Below are 20,894 nucleotides of genomic sequence, written 5' to 3' on the forward strand. Positions count from 1 at the left end.
ATGAGGTCCTGTCCTGCAGGACTGGATACTACTTTACAAAACATAAATTTGAAAGAATTAGATAGTGGGTGCATTCACTAGTGGCACCACATGCAGACACATGTATTTATACAGTTTATGTCACATTCTCAAAATGTTTATAGTTCTCATTCAACATATTCGCTTATGTCTCCCAAAGAGAAATCTCTAACTATTAAGATTATTTTACAGTCATTATTGGGCGGGACAATATTTTAGCTAAATTGCTGAATCCATACACCAGATTCTGTCTTTAACTGCTGAATTGTCTCAAGTTATATTGTACCTGCTGAATTCTAAGCCAGTATTCCTTTATCTTGGAATTCTTTCAATGGGTTCTAGTATCTCAGTGGCACAGGTTGTGTCCAGCCATACAAAGCTTTCACTGGACTCAATGTACTCTGCATAAGAAACTAGATGGTTTTCATCCAGTGGGCAGCAGACATGCTTTCCTCTGCCCATTTGTTGCAGACCACTCTGCACGCTAACCCAGCCCCATATGCAAGTTTGCCAGCACACTAATTGTTGGCTGCTGCTGGGGTTTGACATTGACAGCCTTGCCCAGAAAAACTGAGCATAGAGAACTTGCCCCACCTTGTAGCTACACCATTGTGAGCCTGCTGGCTTTTCATGCAAGCCCTCTTCACGTTAATAGACTTACCCCAGAGGAGACCAGGAGAGTTAATGGTGCTTGTCCCGTAGTGAGGTAATCCAATGTGAACCCTTATGAAGGGATCCAAGTCTGAGTTTGGCTAGGCAAATTTAGATGTAGAGGACTAACTGGGGCTTTGAGGGACTGTCCTGACTTTTTATGTAACAGTCACATCTCTGAATTATACTAGCCTCACTGCTGCAAAAACTTCCTTCATAGTAAAACAAATAGAGCCTAACCCAGGGACTTAGCAGTTGATCTTACACAGCTGAAACTGTAACTACAGACATGTGTTTGGCCTGTCTTCCTACTCAGTTTTTGGCAGGCTACCAGGAGCCCAGTGAGTCCTTTGATTACAACATTGCAAAGCAACTAGATTGGTCTCTTAAAGTGGCACCATCCAAATTCAGAATTCCATACCTTTGAAAAATAATCATTGAAGAAAAAAGAAATACACAATGATTTGTTAAGAACAAAACTATCACCATCATCTCCTTTGTTTTTTAGCAACATCCTATATACTTTTGCAGTGGCGTTTGTTTTTGAATCAGAGAAGTTAAATTGAGCACTGTAAATCAGATATATAAATGAGGCACTGAATTTTTTTTCTTTTTTCTGTCTTGGTAATGAGCCTTAATTTCACATTGGCTTCCTTGTGGCTACATTTGGAGGTATGGGGGTGTAAATATGGGGCAATTTTGCTAAACAGAAAGCTGAAAGCTTAGCTCTGTGTTACATTGTTTCTAGACCTTGGTGTAAAGGTTTCTGACAAAGGAACTAAATAGGTTATGCTTACACAATCCATTGTCTGTTTTGAGTAGGAGTAAAAATATACTTTCAAAAGGGAAGCTGATTGTGAATAATTATGTTTTTTTTTTTTAGAAAAGCACTACAGTAGGTGGCATTCTTAAGGAGGAAAAGGGGCTAGAAAGTGACACCAGGAGTTCTCATCAGACATTCATCAGGGCAACAAATCCAATGTGTCTCTCTCTGTCCAGTTTGAACTGTGCACATTTTAAATATTTTATCCTGCTTTTTATCTCAAATTGCCAACAAACTACACTTTGTTTTTTCCTTTTAATATATGGAGATAAAATATCTTTGGGTATGACAAATAATCCACTTACTAATTCTTAAGGGAAATTATAAGAGCAGCCTGAAATGTAGATGTTTGTTCTATGAGCAAGTTAATCCTGGGTCAGTTTTTTCCTCCACATTGTTTGCATGTTGAGGTGGGGGCAAAAGAGTTGTCTGTTTTTAATAATTAAATAGCCTTCCAAAGAAAGTGATTGAAATCTAATCCTCAGACCACTGTAAGCTTTCACATTTCTCAGGGAAGCAGATTCTTCTAAGCCTGTGTGTTATTGATCTATTAATGATGACACTGATTAAAAAATAAAACCTCATTCATCAGTTGAGACACTCTCAGGACTATTAGCTGAAAAAAGCAGTAGATGTGGGGTACAGTTATGCTCTGAATGATAGTTCTTTTGCAAAGCTGTTCTTGGTTCGTTATGCAAAATGTATCTTTTATAGGTTTTAAATTTTTTATCTCATGCTAGTAACCAAATGGATGGAGCAAAATAATTTTAAGCTATTTTGTATATGATCTTTTTCTAAGTCTAGAGAATATTTGGATGGAATATTTGAACAAGATAGCAAAATGTAGAAGCTATAAAGCATTTCATGTCTAAGGAATTATCATTAGCAGCAGTCTGAATCATTTGAAAGTCATTAATCTTTCTTTTTTAATTCAGATATTTACAAAAAATCCTCTTCAGTAATTTGCATTTGGTATTAGTCATATGAGGACATAGAAGTATAAGCTATGATCCCTGCCTTCTAGGATCTTTCAAAGTATTTTCTCCCAAAAAAAACATTCTTAACGGGTGATATAGGATAATACCTGGGAGCTCAGGTCTGGAATTAAAACAGACTTAACCCTCGGGCCAGACCCACCATGTATAAGCAATGTGACTTTGGGTAAGCCACTTAACTTATGGATGTTCAATCTCCTCTTCTGTAAAATTAGGATAATAATATTACCTGCCTCGTAAGCTGTTGTGAAAATTGAGTTAATTTGTATGAAGTGCTTAGTGCAGTGTCTAATAAATGTCAGACATTGTTTTTTTGCTTTGTTTTGTTTCTAACACATAGTATGCCATACTTTTATTTTATAATAAAGTATATGACATGATGCAGTAAAATGCAGCACAATCCGGATAGTTTTTTGGCCTTGACCCTTTGCTTATTATACTGACTCACCCTGCATGATCTCACATGGGTAATTTCAGCTAATTCCCATGGCCTCCCAAATCTTTATCTCCAGCTCTGTCTTCTCTTCTATGCTTTAACCCTGTTTAGCAAACTTCCTATTGAAAGCTTCCATTAGGATATCCCACAAGGTACCACGTACCGTACTTAGCTCATCGTCCACCCTCTCTGCTTTCTGTTAGCTTTAGGTATTTACTCCCACTATGAATAGCTATAAATTATCCAGGAATTCTTTGCTACCTTCCCTTCTTTCTTCCTCAGTCTAGCAGAAGGTCAGCACAAGGAAGGAATTTGAGATGGAATGATAGGTAGAATTGAGTAGAGGGGGGGAAATTGGGTCTTCTCCCCACCCCCACTCCAAATCATGGCTAAGAACAGATTCTGCAAACACTAAAGTAGCCTGGCTCTGTGATGAGAAGGGTGTTCTCGGAAATTGACCGTTGCCCCCTGTTTCGTAAACAGATATTAATTAAATGCTTTATGTTGTTTGTGATTCAAGAGAAGATAATATAGTAAAAGGTCCTTTTGTAGCCTGGGAGAATGTTCAGTCACCAGCTTCTTCTGCGGTTGTTATGCTGGCATTGCCTTACACATCTGAATCACTACATCATGATAGGACAGGCTGGGCTCACCTGTTTGGTTTGTAACGTGAACCCCCTCTGCCAGTTGTATTCCCAAGGTATTTCAGGACCATATTATTGTTTTGTAGTCAAACAAATCAGTTGAATGTTTCAACTCTCCCACACCCCTTCCCGCTGCTGCACCTGAAATGTAAGAGCAGGCAGCAACCACAGAACTATTCGTATTTGAAATTAGCCTAGATTATGGTAGCACTACACACATAAAAGCCTGTTATTTAAAACAACTCAAGAAGCCAAGTATATTAGAAGGGCCTCATGTTTTAAATGACAGAGAACTCTGGGAAAAGCCTTTAGCTTACAATTTGGGGAAATGTGGCATAATTTAATGTCTTAGTATTTTATATTGGCAAATGTAATTTCTGCTTATAGAAGACAACCTCTCTTTCCCAGTCTCTGATTTCATATTATAGAAAGAACATCAATTTTTTTAATCTAAAGGAAATCCTATTTGACCCCCTACTATTTGAGCCCCTACTATTTGACCCCCTACTCCTACCCACCAAGTGTTAATCAAAACAGAAGGAATAACTAACAGAATCTTGGATGTATTTTATTTGTATTTCATCTTTGACCTAACAGTTAAGATCAAACAGCTATTTCTTCCTTTAAAAAAACAAGACCAAAACCAACAACACCCTGCCTCAAATTGCCACGTGAAACAATGTATTATACAATGTGTTAAATTTTAAGTACAGATTTTGTGAGATATTTGCTTTGAATTATTTATCTGTCTTTATATGTTAACCTCATACTTTCCACCATAATATGTGTAAGTTATTATAAACTCAGTATCTTAAAATAAAAGACAGATAATACAAAAGATTCCATATAATGTACTTATTTTAATTTTATTTCTGCAGGTCATAGAGCTGAATATATGACTACAAGGTAGGAAAATAGTTGATTATTAACTCATATTGTATCTCATTTTCTTTTTTCTTTAACAAGAAGCAACCATCTAAATGCTGCGAGAATTAACATATTCGTTAATATACATGAAAGATAGTTTTGACTTGACAAAGCAAAGAAATAGTTGAGGTTCTCATGAAACCAGATTTGTTCTGACATATCTAAGGATTTCCCAATGGAATTGTAAAGCTCTTTAGTAAGCAGGTTAAATAATAAGAGTCTAAGACAACTGGGTCTTGGTTTAACCTCACTTTAAATTTCTAGAAATAATCTGACAAGACTTTTGACTTGATAATTAAATTGACAAGCAACGTTATGTGTGTATTTTTGACTTAGCAAGTAAAAAGTATGATTAGTTACTTCCTGCCTCTCCTTTTCCTTATGTCCTATAAAAACTGGAACGATATGAAATACCCTTAGGAAGTTCTGTCCCTACCTCTTTGTGGTCCACTTCACGGTTTTAACTCTTAATTCATGCAGCCACATTGCACAGTGCAGTTTCTTTTTCTTTCTTCTTTTTTTCCCCCTTCATGGAAGGATTTTGAAGCTAGTGCTGAGAAAGAAAAGTTTTTGGAAGCAGGTTCTGATCTGGGTTGGGAAAGTTTGTGACAGCTTTTATTTTCTATGTCACCATATGTGTAAGAGCCAGGAATTACTCTAATTGACATAGCAAGACTGCACATTCGAAGTTTGAGTTCTCTTTCAGGTAAGAGGAATTTGGAACATTGGTGAGTTTGTTGTAGTAATTGGCAAGTTGGTTTTCAAGGTTCTATAATGTTACTGCTGGGCAGTTTATTCTTAAGCAAGCTCCTGTTACTTCTTGGGCAAATGAAACTAAAAGATATAGTTACTGACTTTTGTAAACTTTGCGAGAGAAAAAAATACTGAAGTTTTTTTTTTTTTCACTGCCTCAGTGACGAAGGTGAATCCTAGCTCCTATTAGTAATATGCAGCTTAGGGAGCTTTTTTTTTTTTTCATATATGGTATCTCTGCAGTATCAATTATCTTGCCTATTGTTTCTAAATTATAATTAATGTGCAGCACTTCCAAACAAAAAGGTTTTTAAAAAGGAAAGGTATACCGATATATTAATAATCAGAACTGTAGTTGTCAGATAGGCTGGACAGTCACATCAATTCAACCAGTCCATCCTCTCACTGAGGGCATCTACGTGGGAAGCCATATCATCAGGAAGTTGTGTGGGAGGCACAGAATCAGAACAAGTCATGCAGTCCACATGTTGAATGGTCCTGTGTGCAGAATGGAGCTAGAACCATCAGCACACTAGACTGCCTAATAGCCCACTCTGCCCTGGAAATTACTTTGGTAAGCCCTCAGGAGGTTCATTTTCACCGGAGGTCCCTCTTGACTTCACATTTACTTCACGTTCTAGAATCTTTGGGTGAGGCCGTTTTTAAGCCTTAGGTAGAAGATTCAAAAGATGTCTCGCCATTAGCTCTGGACAGTAGTTACCCTGCACTTCCACATTCATGCAGCAACAATTATCAAGCTTTGGCTCCAGCTACAAGAATTTCTTGTCCTGCAAATCAAACGAAATGAGCCTGTGTTCTGATCACTTTACCTTCATCAGCTGCTCCAGAATCCATCCCATGTGGAGTTCTGTTAGACCTTATAAATAGTGAAAGGAGTCGATGAAATGAAACACATATGGTTAAATTCGTGGTTGGGTAGATTTTTGCTTTGTCTTGTTTTACACCTACCAGATCCTTTCCTCCATAAATGGCACAGAATTCCTGTATAGAAGAGGTTTCCAAAATTTCTGCTGCTGTAGGATATAACATTCTATTTGGTAGAAGATTCTATATTCGCCTATAGACATTTGGAAAGTCTCCCTTTAACCTCCTAAACTCTATAGGGCTTCAGGTCCTGCTTGTAATATACTCCTTAGTAATATGAGACCACCTGCTGGGAAATTGTTAAAATGTGGTTATGGAAGGCTATATTAGAAGGATTTTTTTTCACTATCTCTTGATTTTTGTGTGGTAATTTGGTTTGGAGCTAGAGAGGCTTCCACATAATTTCTTGGGATTTTTTTCTAAACTATTCTTTCTGAACTTTAATGAACTAAAAAGGTAAGTCTTCCACGCAAGTTTGTAGCTTAATAAAGGGCTTTACCTAACTTCTAACTGTGATATACAGCCTCATATAAGCCTTGCGATTAAGGAGTTTAAATTGGAGCTTCCAGAGGGAGCTTTTGGGACTCTTTTCATATGTTCCATCAGCACAGTTGTAGAACTTGAGTCATATAATCCTGGACCTCTTTCCTCTAATGGTGAGGGCAGAAGAGGTTCCCTCTCTCCAATTAAAGTGCAGGGTTTCTATGTCAGAGAGACTGACTTAACCAACCAAAGCAACAAACAGACCAGAGATTGAGTAAGTTCAGAACAGAATAAATGAGTGCATCTTGGTGCACTACCAATATTTAGGCAGTGGGATAGTTTATTCTAAAGAAATAATATCCATGTGAGCCTTCACTTGTATCCCAATAATGGTTACTATTGCATGAAATAAAATCTCATTAGTACCTGAGGTATATCACAGTATAATGCTAATTAGTACTATTGCATGAAATAAAATCTCATTAGTACATGTTGTTTGCATTGAAGAATTATGTTGCAACTAAAAGTCTTTATTTAAATTCTCACATGGTACCTATCAGAGCCCTTCTTTTCAAGAGTCGTAGTATCTTACTTTATGACTCTTCAACTGAAGATCGCAGGCCCTGCTTTGTAACATTTGACCAAATAGCTCACAGTTCGGTTTGGTAATGCTTACTGTTTTTAAACAAACTTGCAAACAAACAAATACCAGCTATAACATATAGGAAAACAATAGTCTGAATGAACAGCTTGTATGTTTCTTGAGACATGAGTAAAAGTAAATAAATGGGAAGGGAGGGGGTACTGCCCTCCCCATAGGTGGAGGTGGGGAAGGAACCCAAGAATTCCCTCATTTTGTAATTTTTATTTGACCTTGGGTGTTTCATTTTTTTGTTTGATTTCTGCCATGCTCAGTAATCATATTCCCTTCCCTTAGGCCTCCAAATGTTCCCCCTAAGCCCCAGAAACACAGGAAGTCCAGACCCCGCTCACAGTATAATGCTAAGTTGTTTAATGGGGATTTGGAAACATTCGTCAAGGTACTGGCACCAGCCATCTGGGTGGCTGATCTCCACACTTCTTACTATAATGGTCTTAGCCTCTCATTAAAAGGAGGCAGGTCATTATGTCCAAGTCTATCCTGGGGCTCTTTGCTTTCCCAGAAAATCAATATAATATTTCCTGAAGTCAGAAAGGAAAAAATATTTGGGTTGAGAGCATTCAGAAGTGGGTATAACTGTGGTTGTTATTATCCTGGCAAAAGAGAAAGCCCCTCTTTATTATTAAAAAAAAAAAAAGCATAATTTGTGGCAGGGGGGAAACAGTAAAAAAGCATCCTGATAAAATGTTTTGTTTTTATTGGTGCAAAAGAAATGGCACCAAAAGCATTTCAAAGTTCATTTGCCAAGCTAGCTTCGAAGAACAGCAAGAGGTTTTATTTCCCATGACTTGAGGAATTCATTATATTGGAGAAATTGTAAGACCCTGTAATCTGTATCTTGTATCTCTGCTGTGTTTACTGTCTGTCTTCTTTTTCATCCTGTATTTCTGATAATGCTTCTAGCCGAGGACGAAGAAACTCGCATACAAGACATCAGGTATAGTGCTAGAGGGAAATGAGAACACAGCCTCTTTCACTTTTGGTATCATTTTTAAGTCATAGTCATGCTTGACTTCAATTAGATTGATTAAGGTCTTTAAAAGAAAAATGTTTGCAGTTTCTAATTAAACAGGCTTATGAATAGGCTTTACTTAGAAAAGAACTATAGACATCATTGACTTAAGAGGAATAATCTTCTCTAGTAGAAACTGATAGATAAAGCTCTTAATTTTTATGTTATGTCTGGCAAATGTATCACATTTTAGTCAAGAGCTTTTATTAAGGAAAGTCATTGTTAATGATTATATACACATTTAATCCTGGATTCTGGACCCAAGTGTAATTTATACAAGAAAGAGAGGGCTTTTATCTCTTTTATAGCTAGCACATTATATGATGTGGGATGAAATGTTTTGGAAGACTACATTTATGTGGAAAACTACATTATTAATTACCTCCTTAATAATATGTTAGTGATTTTACTTTCGTTAAACACAGAACTGTTTCTTGAATATGTGCACTAATGGTTAAAAAATAAATGTGTGTGTTTGTATATATGTGCACATAAATAGATCCATACATGCATAGAGAGATAGATTACAAACTTCAAGAGCCTTAAAAAATGAACCCTAACCTTGGAATTAAGTAAAAACCCACTGAACAATTAAATCATGAACACAGATCCACTGCCATAAACTTTAAACACAGAAGAGCCTGTTGGCTCTAACTTAATATAAAATTATTGTCAAATTTGATTATGTAGTTTCCCAGTCCATAGCTGTGAGTAGAAGCAAATTAGCTAGAGAAAGGAGCATGATAAAAGAAGGAAGATGTGCAGCTGATGGCCTGAAAGAGAAAGATAATATAGAAAAGCTCAAAGCAATTGAATGATTCAGTATATTTGATAATACAGTAGGAGAATGACTGATAATAGGAAAGCACATATATTTTTAAAAGATTTTTTCATTAAGAATAGCTAAAGGAAACCAAATTTAGGTTTTAAAGAAGGAGTAAACCAACAATCATTAGAGACTGACTTATGTGAACTCTTTGCCAACCCAAGATGCCACATTAATGACTCTTTGAAAATAACAGTAATACAGAGGATACAGAGATCTCTATACTTCTGAAAAGTACTTGGCCAGTTGAGGTCATCACAATATCATTGTGAGACAGCAATAGCAAAACCATTTTCCCTCTTTTTTCCTATAAGGAATGAGACACAAAGGGATTTTTTGGAATGGTAGGAGGTGTGCAGGGCATTGTTTCACATCTTGGAAGATATTTTCCACTAAAGCATCTGACAACCATGAAATTACATTAAAGCACACATACACATGTACTTGTTAATTTTGACTACAAAATTCATTGTGTCTGAATGAAATACCAATAATAGCTAAAAGATTAGCAATTACCTAGTAAATGTAAAGTATGTACAAACATATCTTCTAAATCATATGAAAACCTAAGACATCTTTATTTAGTACTTTCTTAGTGCAAACATTTTCCTTTTAATAACCTTTTTATTTTTTGTCTTAATTCCAGGCTCAGCAAAAGTGTTAACTAATATTCTCCTTTTTTCACCCACCTTTAAGTATTTATTGCTCTTTAAAATAGTGTTCCGTAAATTGTTCATATAAAGTTTACTTCCCTTACAACACATTTCTGTCTTAAAGAAAAATCTGCTCACATGTGCAGCAAGTTTTAATGTAATTACGTTGCTGTTTTGAGCCAAGTCTACATTAAAATTGTTTTTGTTCTTAGAGCAATTATTTAAGAACTTAATAAAATTTATGCTCTTGAAACAAATTAAGTAATTAAAGAAGCTTACTACACTCTCCAGAAGTAATTGTATCATTAACTGGTTTGTATTGTTGATTACATTGTCTTGAAATCTAAAATAAAACTATTCCTCAGGAAGTGTATTACCCATTCTAGGAATAGTTAAGAGTTTAAATTGTTGAACAACATTATTCCTAATATTTTCCCTGCTGCTTAATGGGAAAGATTAGTGGATTCTGAATTTTTCTAATATATTAAGACAACCAACTTCTTGGTTCTAGGATAAAATTCCCTATGAATTAGTACCTAATGTCAGCTCATCATTTTTGAACCTCGATATTTCCTTTAAAGATCTAATTCCTGCAAAAGCAGAGTCTTAAAAAGTCCATGAAAAATAACTTTATAATCAGTAACCTTTCTCAACTACACGGAGTGCTTGGCATTGATGCATATTTAACTGTAACCTCAGCACTCCTTCATTTCATCTCTCATCCTATACATGTTTTAAAGAATTTCCAGAATTCACGTTTGTTCAGTCGAGTGCAGTGACTATGTTACAAGAGGCAAAATATGTTTCTTCCTAAAAGACAAGATCTATTGGGATGTACATTTGTGCAATTTTTTCTTTAATTCTTTAAACATAATAGAATAGTGAAACTCTATAAGGACAAGTTCTGATGCAAACTAAATAAATATATGGCACGTGTTATAAGTATCGAGTAAGCAGTTCTCATGCATGTGCAAAACTTAATATCCCTTAATAACTTAACGTCCCTTAATAACTGTTGTCAACTAGAAGATGCACTCTCAAGGATATATAATACATAGGATCCTGAGATGGCTGCATGGTTGTCTTTGATGATAGTTCATGTCAGTCGTAAGAACCTATGATTATAATATATAGAGTTCTTTCCAGGCCCATTAAAGATAGGCTGCTTATGTAGATAACCTTGAAAAAGTGAGTGATGCATTTATTCATTTTGGTATGTGAGCCTAAATACAAGTAGAAGAAGTAAATTTGTTTTTGACTCCTCTGGGTACAGCAGAGTAAATTGAGAGAGCATTGCCTTAAATGTATTTAATTTGGTTTGCTCCAGAACTGAAATAAATTCTTTCATCTCTTTTTTTTTTTTTTTAGACGGGGTAGGTTTAGAAATAAAGGGATTAAAAGGTGCCCCTTATTTTTATGTGTGATGTACGCCTCTTCTTGTGGTTAATTGATTGCCTTTTCTTTATCCAGGACTCAGGACAGGTTATACCCCTCATTGTAGAAAGCTGTGTCCGGTTCATCAATCTCTATGGTAAGCATGAACTCAGAATTCTTATAAAAAGCAGTCACTGGTAATATTTAAGTAAATGTTACTTAATATTTATTTATTGGGAAGAGGGGGCCCTAGAGGGTGTGATGGGGTTTTTCATCTTCTTTCCTTTCTGTCCACTTTAGGTCTTCAGCATCAGGGGATTTTCAGAGTATCTGGTTCACAGGTTGAAGTCAATGATATTAAAAATTCCTTTGAGAGAGGTAATTGCATGTCTTTCTCTTTAAACAAACCATGTTTAAAAGTCACCATTTTCTTTAGACTGAAGTGATATACTCATTCTGTGTATCTTAAAAAACTTTAAGTGTTTACTTCATTTCGGATGCTGAGGTAAGAATCCATTTAGGATAGCTGATAACTGAAGCAAAAAAAAAAGTCTTTGTTTTCAGGGGTAGAAAAGCACATGAGCTTTGTACCTAGTTTGGGATTTGTATCGATAATCCACAGCACACATGTCAGAGGAGGCCCATGAATAGGTTTTGAGTGGCAAGGGCAGCCCTTACTTGGGCCTATACAAGTGTGAGAGGCAACTCGCCCCAGCTTCCCACCTACTTCCCTTGACCAGAACTCTCTCCTTCTTAATACTTCTTATTACCATCCCCAGGCCCTTTCTGCATCCCCTGTGGGTTCCTCACTCTTGATTGTGGTTAGCTCTCAGCTAGTTCCTACTAAACTGTTAATTAGCATGTTATGGATAGCAAAACCATAGGCTACCGAGTTGGACAGACCTAGAATCAAATCAAACTCTTCCATTTGCTAATTGTATGGTTTGGATCAGGTTACTCAATTCTTACTTTTGCCAGTTTCGTTATTGCAAACTTGCAGGATTATCCTGAGGATTAGAGCTGTCACCCATGAAAACACCTAACTCTTACATGGTGGCTCTTAATTATTAATGCTCTCTAGTTATAATGGTTTATATTGTGTGTACACCTGGATACCTCTGTACCTTCCTTCCTCTGATGGCACTCAAAGCCATGCACATTCATGTGGGGACAGAGCCACCCTCTCTCTCTTTCTCCATCTCATTTCTCTACCCAAACTCAGCATAGCGCCCTTCAATTCAGAGCCTTGGTTGAAAATGTAAATTTAGGGCCAGATTATCTATTTCTGTTACAAATTCTCTGGTAGACATGATGTGTGGAGCAGAAAATCCTGGTTTCTTACACTGACCACACTTTGGATGATGAGCTGAAATGTATTAAAACACCAAGTTCCCATGCCAGCCACCACAGGCAAAATGCTGTATTATTTTGCTTTGGAAATACCCCTGATAGTTATTATTTATTTGTCATCTGGTTGGGTAAGTTTATCTCAAAGTGGGTAAAAAATATTTTAGCAAATTCGTGTTCAGTGATTTCCCATCTGGAAACAGGGAAGGGGAACTACGGGTACCGGAAAATAAACTGCTCCAAGAAGTAAAAAAATAAATTAAAATACAATGCACAACTTTTGTGAAATTTAAGAGGGAAGAGTGGATCTGTGAATAAAAAATGGAGTTTGATCTGAGCCCACATATTATGAATTTCTTAAGAATTTTATCTCAGTTCTCAGAGAGATGGTCTAATCAGCCCAGATAGCTAATATCTTATAACTCCTTACCATAAAGTACAATATAATTTTATATTTATATTTTTATTTTTAACTTTCCACTTTTTATACAGAGTTCTTGATACTGTGAAGGGTACATTTACACATTCTGCTGTCTGATCTCACAGTCTTCCAGTGCTCAAGGCCGCTTTCAATGTGCTATGCACCAACTGTGCCACTTTGGGAAACAGCAGGTGTTCACAACTAGGTGAAGCCTTTGATACTTCTGATAAATTTCACTGACCCATATAGCACAGAGACAAACCTATAAGAAACACCAAGAACATAATATTTGAATTCATGTCCAACTAAGATTATAGTTTCTTGCTTTTAAAAAAAAAAGTGGGGTAAAATTATAGATCCCACAGTACTTTATTTAAAGTTTGGGCAACTTGTAGAAAATTATTTGGTAGCAGAATATAAAACAAGCTTTATTTTAGCAGCTATTTTTAGGTTAACCATGGGGTGAGATATCTAAACCAATTATTTTAAATTTAGTACTGTATAATCTTTCATAAAACATAATTAAGAGATACATGTACATATGGAAATGTGTGTGTTATGCATATTTTTGTTCAGAGGTAGAAAAAGAAACTCTGTGCATATAACTAATTTTTTTTTTTTTAGGTGAAAACCCTTTGGCTGATGATCAGAGTAACCACGATATTAATTCAGTTGCTGGCGTTCTGAAGCTTTATTTCCGTGGGCTGGAAAACCCCCTCTTTCCTAAGGAAAGATTTCATGATCTGATTTCTTGTATCAGTAAGTGGACTTTTTTTTTTTCCTTTTTAGTCTTTTCCCTCCAGAATTGTTTCACGAATCAACTCCCTGGAAAAAGTAGTGGCTCCCTCCACATGCAACCGCCCCCTTCCCAGTTACCACCAAATTTCTGAGGCCATTTGTTTCCTTTCTGGATTGAGCATGAGTCATCCTTGCAGCTGTGGCTTCGCCCTTAGCTGAGTGGGATTTGTTACTGAACATCCCCAGGCCCTATAGAGCCAAAGAACTTCCAGCCTAGTGGCTGGAATAAAGCAGAAAGGCAGATTTCAACAGGCTGAGGGGCAGAACATGTAAGCATGGAAATATAACTATTTTTGTCTTTTGGTTGTTGGTTTTTTTCAACCAATTTTAGGAGTAGGGTAATTTATACTTCACTGAATATTCCTTTAAGAAATAAGGTAAATGTTTATGCATTTGAGGGAAGGTAGCTTTCCTGGGTGTCATATTTAATAAGTGGCAGAAAAAGGAATCAAAAAAGAAATAAGGTAAGATGAGATGAATGATCATTATTCCAGTACAGGAACACCAAGCGGTAATTATCTGTCATCAGCATCCTAAGCACAGAGGCAGAATTACTCTGGGGCTGATATATTGTGAAACCAATAATCAACAGAGTAAAGGATTGCTGTTTTCTTCAGAGGGGGCTTTTGACATTACCATGAGGAAAGGTAAAAATAATGATACTAAGAATTAGATATGAGCTATAATTGGGTACCACACATCTAAAATTGCAGTGCTCCTTGAAGTCCAAGTTCCTATGCAAGGGTCAATATTTTTGGTACTGTGGTCTTTAGCTCTGTCTGGTTCCTTTACGTGATTTCTTCCTCTTTATTGATATTCTCTTCATGTTTATCTATCATTTCCCTGATGTCCTTTAGTTCTCTTCATATATTTAAGACCATGTTTGAAAGTATTTGTCAAAAAAAAAAGTCTTTGTCACTTGTATCCAAACTATGTCCTTCCTTTTTGAGCTTTCTAATGTCTTATCCTGCTCCTTCACATGGCCCATTAATTCCTGCTTTGTTTTGTTTTTTGTATGCTTTGTAATCTTTTGTTGAAACCTGGTCATTGTGCTATTTTAATGCGTTGTTGCTGCTGTTTAGATTCTGAGATATCTGTTCCTTAAACTTTTATAACAGAGATTTCTGAATGTCTGGTGCTAAAAAAAAAAAAAAAAGAAGAAGAGAAAACACTTTTCCTGGTCTGTGTAGATTGTCCTGTGCAAGTGCTAGCCTTCAGAACTTAGCCATCCTAAGAATAAGTTTAGAGAACATCCAAAAGTAAAAGCATTGGATCCTCCCCTGTCTTTTCTGCACTTGCATCTTGTCCTAAGCAGGTTTGCATCGTCCTAGGAATCCTTCTGTTTACACAGATTCAAATTCCCCCTTTCCTCTAGGAAAGAGTATTTCCTCATGGTCCCAGGCAATGCACTGAATGTCTGTAGTCAGCAATTCCTTGCCTCAGGCAGGTACAACTTGATTATTTTCCCAGTAGTGTTCTGTAGGAGAACTTTGCAAGCTGCCTTCTACATGGAGTACAAGTTCTGAGATGGCAAGGCCGGTTCAGTTCCTAAGGCGTCCACAGAACAGATTGGGTCAGATACATGTGCAGCCTGTTTGTGTACCAGGGTTACTCTGCTCCCTCCAGAACTGGGGCCAGGGACCCATACTGGGAGTACAGGTCAGTTTCACACCAAACCTGGGAAGTAATGGTGGTCAGCAAGGGGTGTCATGAGGTTTTCCAACTGTTTTTAGTTGATCCATTTCTTGAATCAGCACTTACCCTATTAGTACAAACTTTTAACTTGTTTCCAGAGCTTTGAGAAATATGGCTCTGCCAGTTTTTGCTTGTTGTTTAAAGCTTCTGTTGGGGAACAGAGTCCTGGAGCATCTCATCCACCATCTTGATGGCATCCCTCCTAGACAACTGTCTACAGTTGACTTAAATCACATAGTAAGGGCTTTCATAAGAATCAAGCTTTACTTGATCAAGTAAATTGAACCCAGGTTTCCGGCATGGCAGGCGAGAACTCTGCCTGCTGAGACACCATGGCCCGCCCACAAGCTTTACTTTTAATGGGGAAATTTGCCGCCCAGCCCCTCCACCCCACCTAAATCATCAAATTCAATTGACTTGACCTCAAAAAAAAAAAAACCTTCACTACTCTGTCCTTTCTTCCCCAACCCCATCCCCACTACATTGATTTCTCACTGGGGTTATTATTACAGCCTAAATGGAGTCTCTGCTTTTAGGTTTTGCCTTCACACACCCACATTACTCCATCCTCTACACTGCAGCTACTTTCTAAAGAAAAAATTGAGTCATGTTACTCTCCCCTGTTTAAAGCCTACTTTAGTATTTCCCACCTAAAATACAAACTCCTTGGTATTGCTAATTCAGGGTCCTCTACTATCTGATCTCTTTCTATTTCTAGGTACTCATTTCCTACCATACCTATCCTGTTTACTTATATATCTATGATAGCAAACTTCTGGCATGCTGGGCCCTTTTTTAACTCCATGCCTTTGCCCATGCTATTTCCTCTGATGTCCCTGATAACCATTTAACATCTGCCATGAGGGCTTCACAGACTTTCCACTCCTCCCAGTATACCATCCTCCCCTGCCACCCAGGCAGACTTGATCACTTTCTTCTCTACTATTGTTCCACCTTATACATATATCTATGATTTCTCTTATTGCTCCAAATTAATAACTTTTTTTAACCTCTCTGTCTCCTGTACTAGGAAGAGATTAAGAGTACAAACTCTGAAAATCTATATTTTGTGTAGCACATTATCTAATTTAACTTGTATGGTCAGTTTACTTGAACACCATAATTACATGGAATCTTGAAAAGGACATGAGATCTTGTTGCTTTGTACAGGTTAGTGTGATGCCCTGATATATCCAAGAGTAATTTGGACAGAGAATAAGAAAATATTTGCGAAGTCCCCTTGGGGTCTGGGGAGAAAGGAAGAAATATTAAACTTCACTATCTGGGGAATTCCTAGTATTCTCGCAAGCTATGGGGCAACCAATTCAATAGGCTGAGCCTGCAATCTTAGGGCTCGCCCCTATGAAGCTTGTTCCTGCAAAGGATAGTCTAAGCCTACTGATAATTATGCCTTATAGTTACCCCCAGAGAGCCTCTTTTGTTGCTCAGATGTGGCCTCTCTCTCTAAGCCAACTTTCAGGTGAACTCACTGCCCTCTCCCCTACCTGGGACACATGGCTCCCAGGGTGTAAATCTCCCAGGCAACATGGGACCTGACTCCTGGGGATGAGTCAGGACTGACACCATCGGAATGAGAAAGCCTTCTTGACTAAAAGGAGGAAGAGAGACATGAGACAAAATGAAGTCTCAGTGGCTGAGAGATTTCAGACAGAGCCAGGAGGTTATCCTGGAAGTTATTCTTACGCATTGTTTAGATATCCCTTTTTAGTTTATGGTGTATTGGAGTGGCTAGAGGGAAGTACCTGAAATTTTTGAACTGTGTGCCAGTAGCCTTGATTCTTGAAGAAGACTATATAACTGTATAGCTTTTACAATGTGACTGTGTGATTGTAAAAAAGAAAGAATACAGGCTCTGGACCCAAAGTGCCTGGGTTCAAAACCTACTTGTTCAACACTTGTGTGATCTTAGACAAGGTTCTTTCTTTTAAAATGCAATTCACATACTGCATAATCATCCAAAACATACAAATCAGTGGTTCACAGTATCATCATATAGTTGTGCATTCATCATCACCGCAATCAACTTTTGAACATTTTCTTTACTCTATAAGCAATAAAAATAAAGGTAAGAAAAAACACACAAAACATCCCAAACCCTCTTTCCCCCCTATTATTTATTTCTTTTTTATCCTTATTTTCTTACTCATCTGTCCATACTGTGGATAAAGGGAGTGTCAGTCACTAGGTTTTTGCAATCACATGGTCATATCATAAAAGCTATATAGTTATACAGTCATCTTCAAGAATCAAGGTTACTGGATTACTGTTCAATGGCTTCAAGCATTTCCCTCTAGCTACTCCTATATACCAAAAATGAAAAGGGATATCTATCTACTGCATAAGAATACCCTCCAGAATGACATCGACTCTATTTGAAATCTCTCAGCCACTGAAACTTTATTCTTTCATTTCTCTTCCCCTCTTTGGTCAAGAAGTCTTTCTCAATCCCATGATGCCAGGACCAGGCCCATCCCCACGAATCAGGACACACATTGCCAGGAAAATTTACACCCCTGAGAGTCATGTCCCACGTAGGGGGCAAGGCAGTGAGTTTAGGGGCAGAGTTGGCTTAGAGAGAGAGGCCACATATGACCAACAGAAAAGTTTCTCTGGGGGTGACTATTAGGCATAATTATGAGTAGGCTTAGCTTCACCTTTACAGGAATAAGTTTCATCAGGGAAAACCCCAAGAACAAGAGGTTGGCCTATTAAATTGGTAGTCCCCACTGTTTGCAAGAATATCAGGTTTTCTCCAAGTGGGGAAGTTAATTATTTCCACATTTTTCCCCAGTCCCTCAAGGGGACTTTGCAAATACTTTTTTGTCTTCTGTCCAGATTACTCTGAGATATATCGGGGCATCACACTGACCTGTAGAAACCAACAAAATCTCACTCCCTAGTCAAAATTCCATGTAATTATTGGTATTTGAATAAGCTGACCATACAAGTTAAATTAGATAGTGTGCTATAGAAAATATAAATTTTGCACCAAATAAACATATCTTCCTCTGGTCTCACACAAAAGTTGAAGTTTTAAAATACAGTCAATATCATCCTTTACCCTTTAATCTGATTTACCTTAGTCCTAACCAAATCAGCTTCATTCATAATTCTAACTGAAGTCCGATCTCTTTTTCATGGTTTTTTTTTTTTTAACAGTATATGGTAATGCTGACTTTCATAGCTGCAGAACTCTAGCTCTGAGTCTCTGGTGTAACACAGATACCCGAAGTTCCAGGGAGCGACCAGATAATACCCAAACAGCTCAGCATCTCAGAATTTAGAAGTAACCATTACAACTCAAGAACAGCTATGACTGCTGTTAAACACTTACAATCTGGGAACCTTAATAATGAACATTTCTCTCATAACCTGTGCTCTCGAATTCAATTCTCAGAATTTGCACCTTGTAGTTAGTCCATATTAGTGAGGTATTATAAAGTCTATCTTTTCGTTCCTGGCTTAACTCACTCAGCATACTGTCCTTAGGGTTCATTCACCTAGTTGCGTGCCTCACAACTTTCTTCCTCCATGCAGCCACTCAGTGTTCCATTGTATGGATACCCCATAGTTCATGCTTCATTCATCAGTTGATGTACCCTTAGAACACTTCCATCCATTGCCAATTGTGAATACTAAACACCAGTATGCAAATGTCCATTCGTGCCTCTGCTTTCCTTCTTCCAAGTATATACCTAGCAATAGGGTTGCAGGATCACTGGGCAGACCTATACTTAGCCTCCTTGGGAACCACCACACTGCCCTCCAGAGGGGCTGCACCATCCTGCAGCAAATAGGTACATCTCTCTCCACATTTTCTCCAGTACTGTATCTTTCTGTTTATTTATTTATTTATTTATTTATTTTTTTTTTTTAAAGGAAAGACAGAGAGAAGGAAGGAAGGATAGAAGGAAGGAAGGAAGGAAGAAAGGGAAACATCTTTAAACATTTTCTTGTTTTATTGTATTTTGTTTTTCCGTTTTTTGTTACATGGGCTGGGGCCGGGAATCGAACCGAGGTCCTCCGGCATAGCAGGCAAGCACTTTGCCCGCTGAGCCACCGCGGCCCGCCCTTTCTGTTTATTTTTAAACAGTTTTATTCATATACCATACAATCTACCCGAAGTAAATAATTAATGGTTCAAGGTATAATCACATAGTTATGCATTCACCACGACAATCTATATGAAATTATTTCCATTTTTTTCTGCAAAGAAAGAAGAAGAGGAAAACAAAAATGAAGAATAAAAAATTAATAAATAAAAATAAAATAGAAAGGATAAACAACGGCATCCCCGAGAATCCCTTACCCCTCCCTTATAGCCCCCTCTTATTGACATTTAGCTTTAGTGTATTTTGTTAAACTTAATGGAAACATGTTACAATGTTACTGTTAACTATAGACCCTAGTTTGCACTATTATCTTTTTTCTGTATACCATCCCATTTTCAACACCTTGCACCGTTGACATTCTTTTGTTCTCCTTCATGTAAAAGCACCGTTATATTTATACATTTAATCACCATCATTGGCCACTCTAGGCATTGCTAAGTTATACTGTCCCAGTCTTTGTCTTCTATCTTTCTTTCTGGTGTCGTACATGCCCCTAGCCTTCCTCTTTCAACCATATCCACACTCAGCTTTATTCGGTGAACTGACAGTATTCTGCTGCCATCAGATAGTATCGTGCTGTCCATTTCTGGATCTTTACAATCAATCCTGTTGCACGTTCTGTACTTCTTCAGCATCAAATGCCCAATCTCTACCCTCTTTCTATCTCCTGATAGCCTGTGTTCTCAACCTTAACTCTCAAAGTTCACTCATTAATGTTAGTTCATATCAGTGAGACCATTCAGTATTTGTCCTTTTGTTTCTGGCTAATTTCACTCAACCGTGATGTCCTCAAGGTTCATCTACATTGTTTATGTTGTTACATGTGTCATGACTTTATTCTGATATGTCATATCTTATTATTTTTTCTCTCTTTTTACCCTTACTGATAGATTTAATTTCTACACATTTCCAGACCTCGCTCTCCTATCTTTTCCTGTCTGCTTGTAGTGCTCCCTTTAGTATTTTTGTATTTTTTGTAGAGCAGATCTCTTGTTCACAAACTCCTCAGTGTCTGTGTGAAAATATTTTAAACTCTCCCTCATTTTTGGAGGACGGTTTTGCCAGATATATAATTCCTGGTTGACAGTTTTTCAGAATCTTAAATACGTCATCCCACTGCCTTCTCACCTCCATGTTTCCTGCTGAGAAATCCACACATAGTCTTATTGAGCTTCTTAGGCAAAGTTCTTTTTTTTACCTGGCCAGGCTCCAGGCGAGAATTCTGCCACTCAGCCACCATTGCACTGCCTTTAGGCAAGGTTCTTAGCCTCTGTGTTCTTCAGTGACCTTATCTATAAAAATAGGGGGTTAAAAAATCCTATAGGAGAGGTCGAACTTCAGTCCCTACATATTGGGGTT

At 37.4% G+C, this 20,894-nt stretch overlaps 1 protein-coding gene across 8 annotated transcripts in view; it reads left to right on the forward strand.

Annotated features, from left to right (window-relative positions):
* The window catches only part of SRGAP1 (SLIT-ROBO Rho GTPase activating protein 1), a 387,180-nt gene that overhangs the window by 330,466 nt on the left and 35,820 nt on the right, over positions 1 to 20,894 (forward strand). For 6 of the 8 annotated variants that reach the window (XM_077111283.1, XM_077111280.1, XM_077111287.1 and 3 more), the window contains 5 exons: positions 4,446 to 4,473; positions 7,553 to 7,655; positions 11,238 to 11,298; positions 11,442 to 11,519; positions 13,534 to 13,668. In XM_077111283.1, the coding sequence (XP_076967398.1) occupies positions 4,446 to 4,473; positions 7,553 to 7,655; positions 11,238 to 11,298; positions 11,442 to 11,519; positions 13,534 to 13,668 (405 nt within the window). The other 2 variants (XM_077111281.1, XM_077111288.1) reach the window with 2 other exon arrangements.

This window comes from Tamandua tetradactyla, chromosome 7, assembly GCF_023851605.1.
Source record: "Tamandua tetradactyla isolate mTamTet1 chromosome 7, mTamTet1.pri, whole genome shotgun sequence".
Classification (NCBI taxonomy): Eukaryota; Metazoa; Chordata; class Mammalia; order Pilosa; family Myrmecophagidae; genus Tamandua; species Tamandua tetradactyla.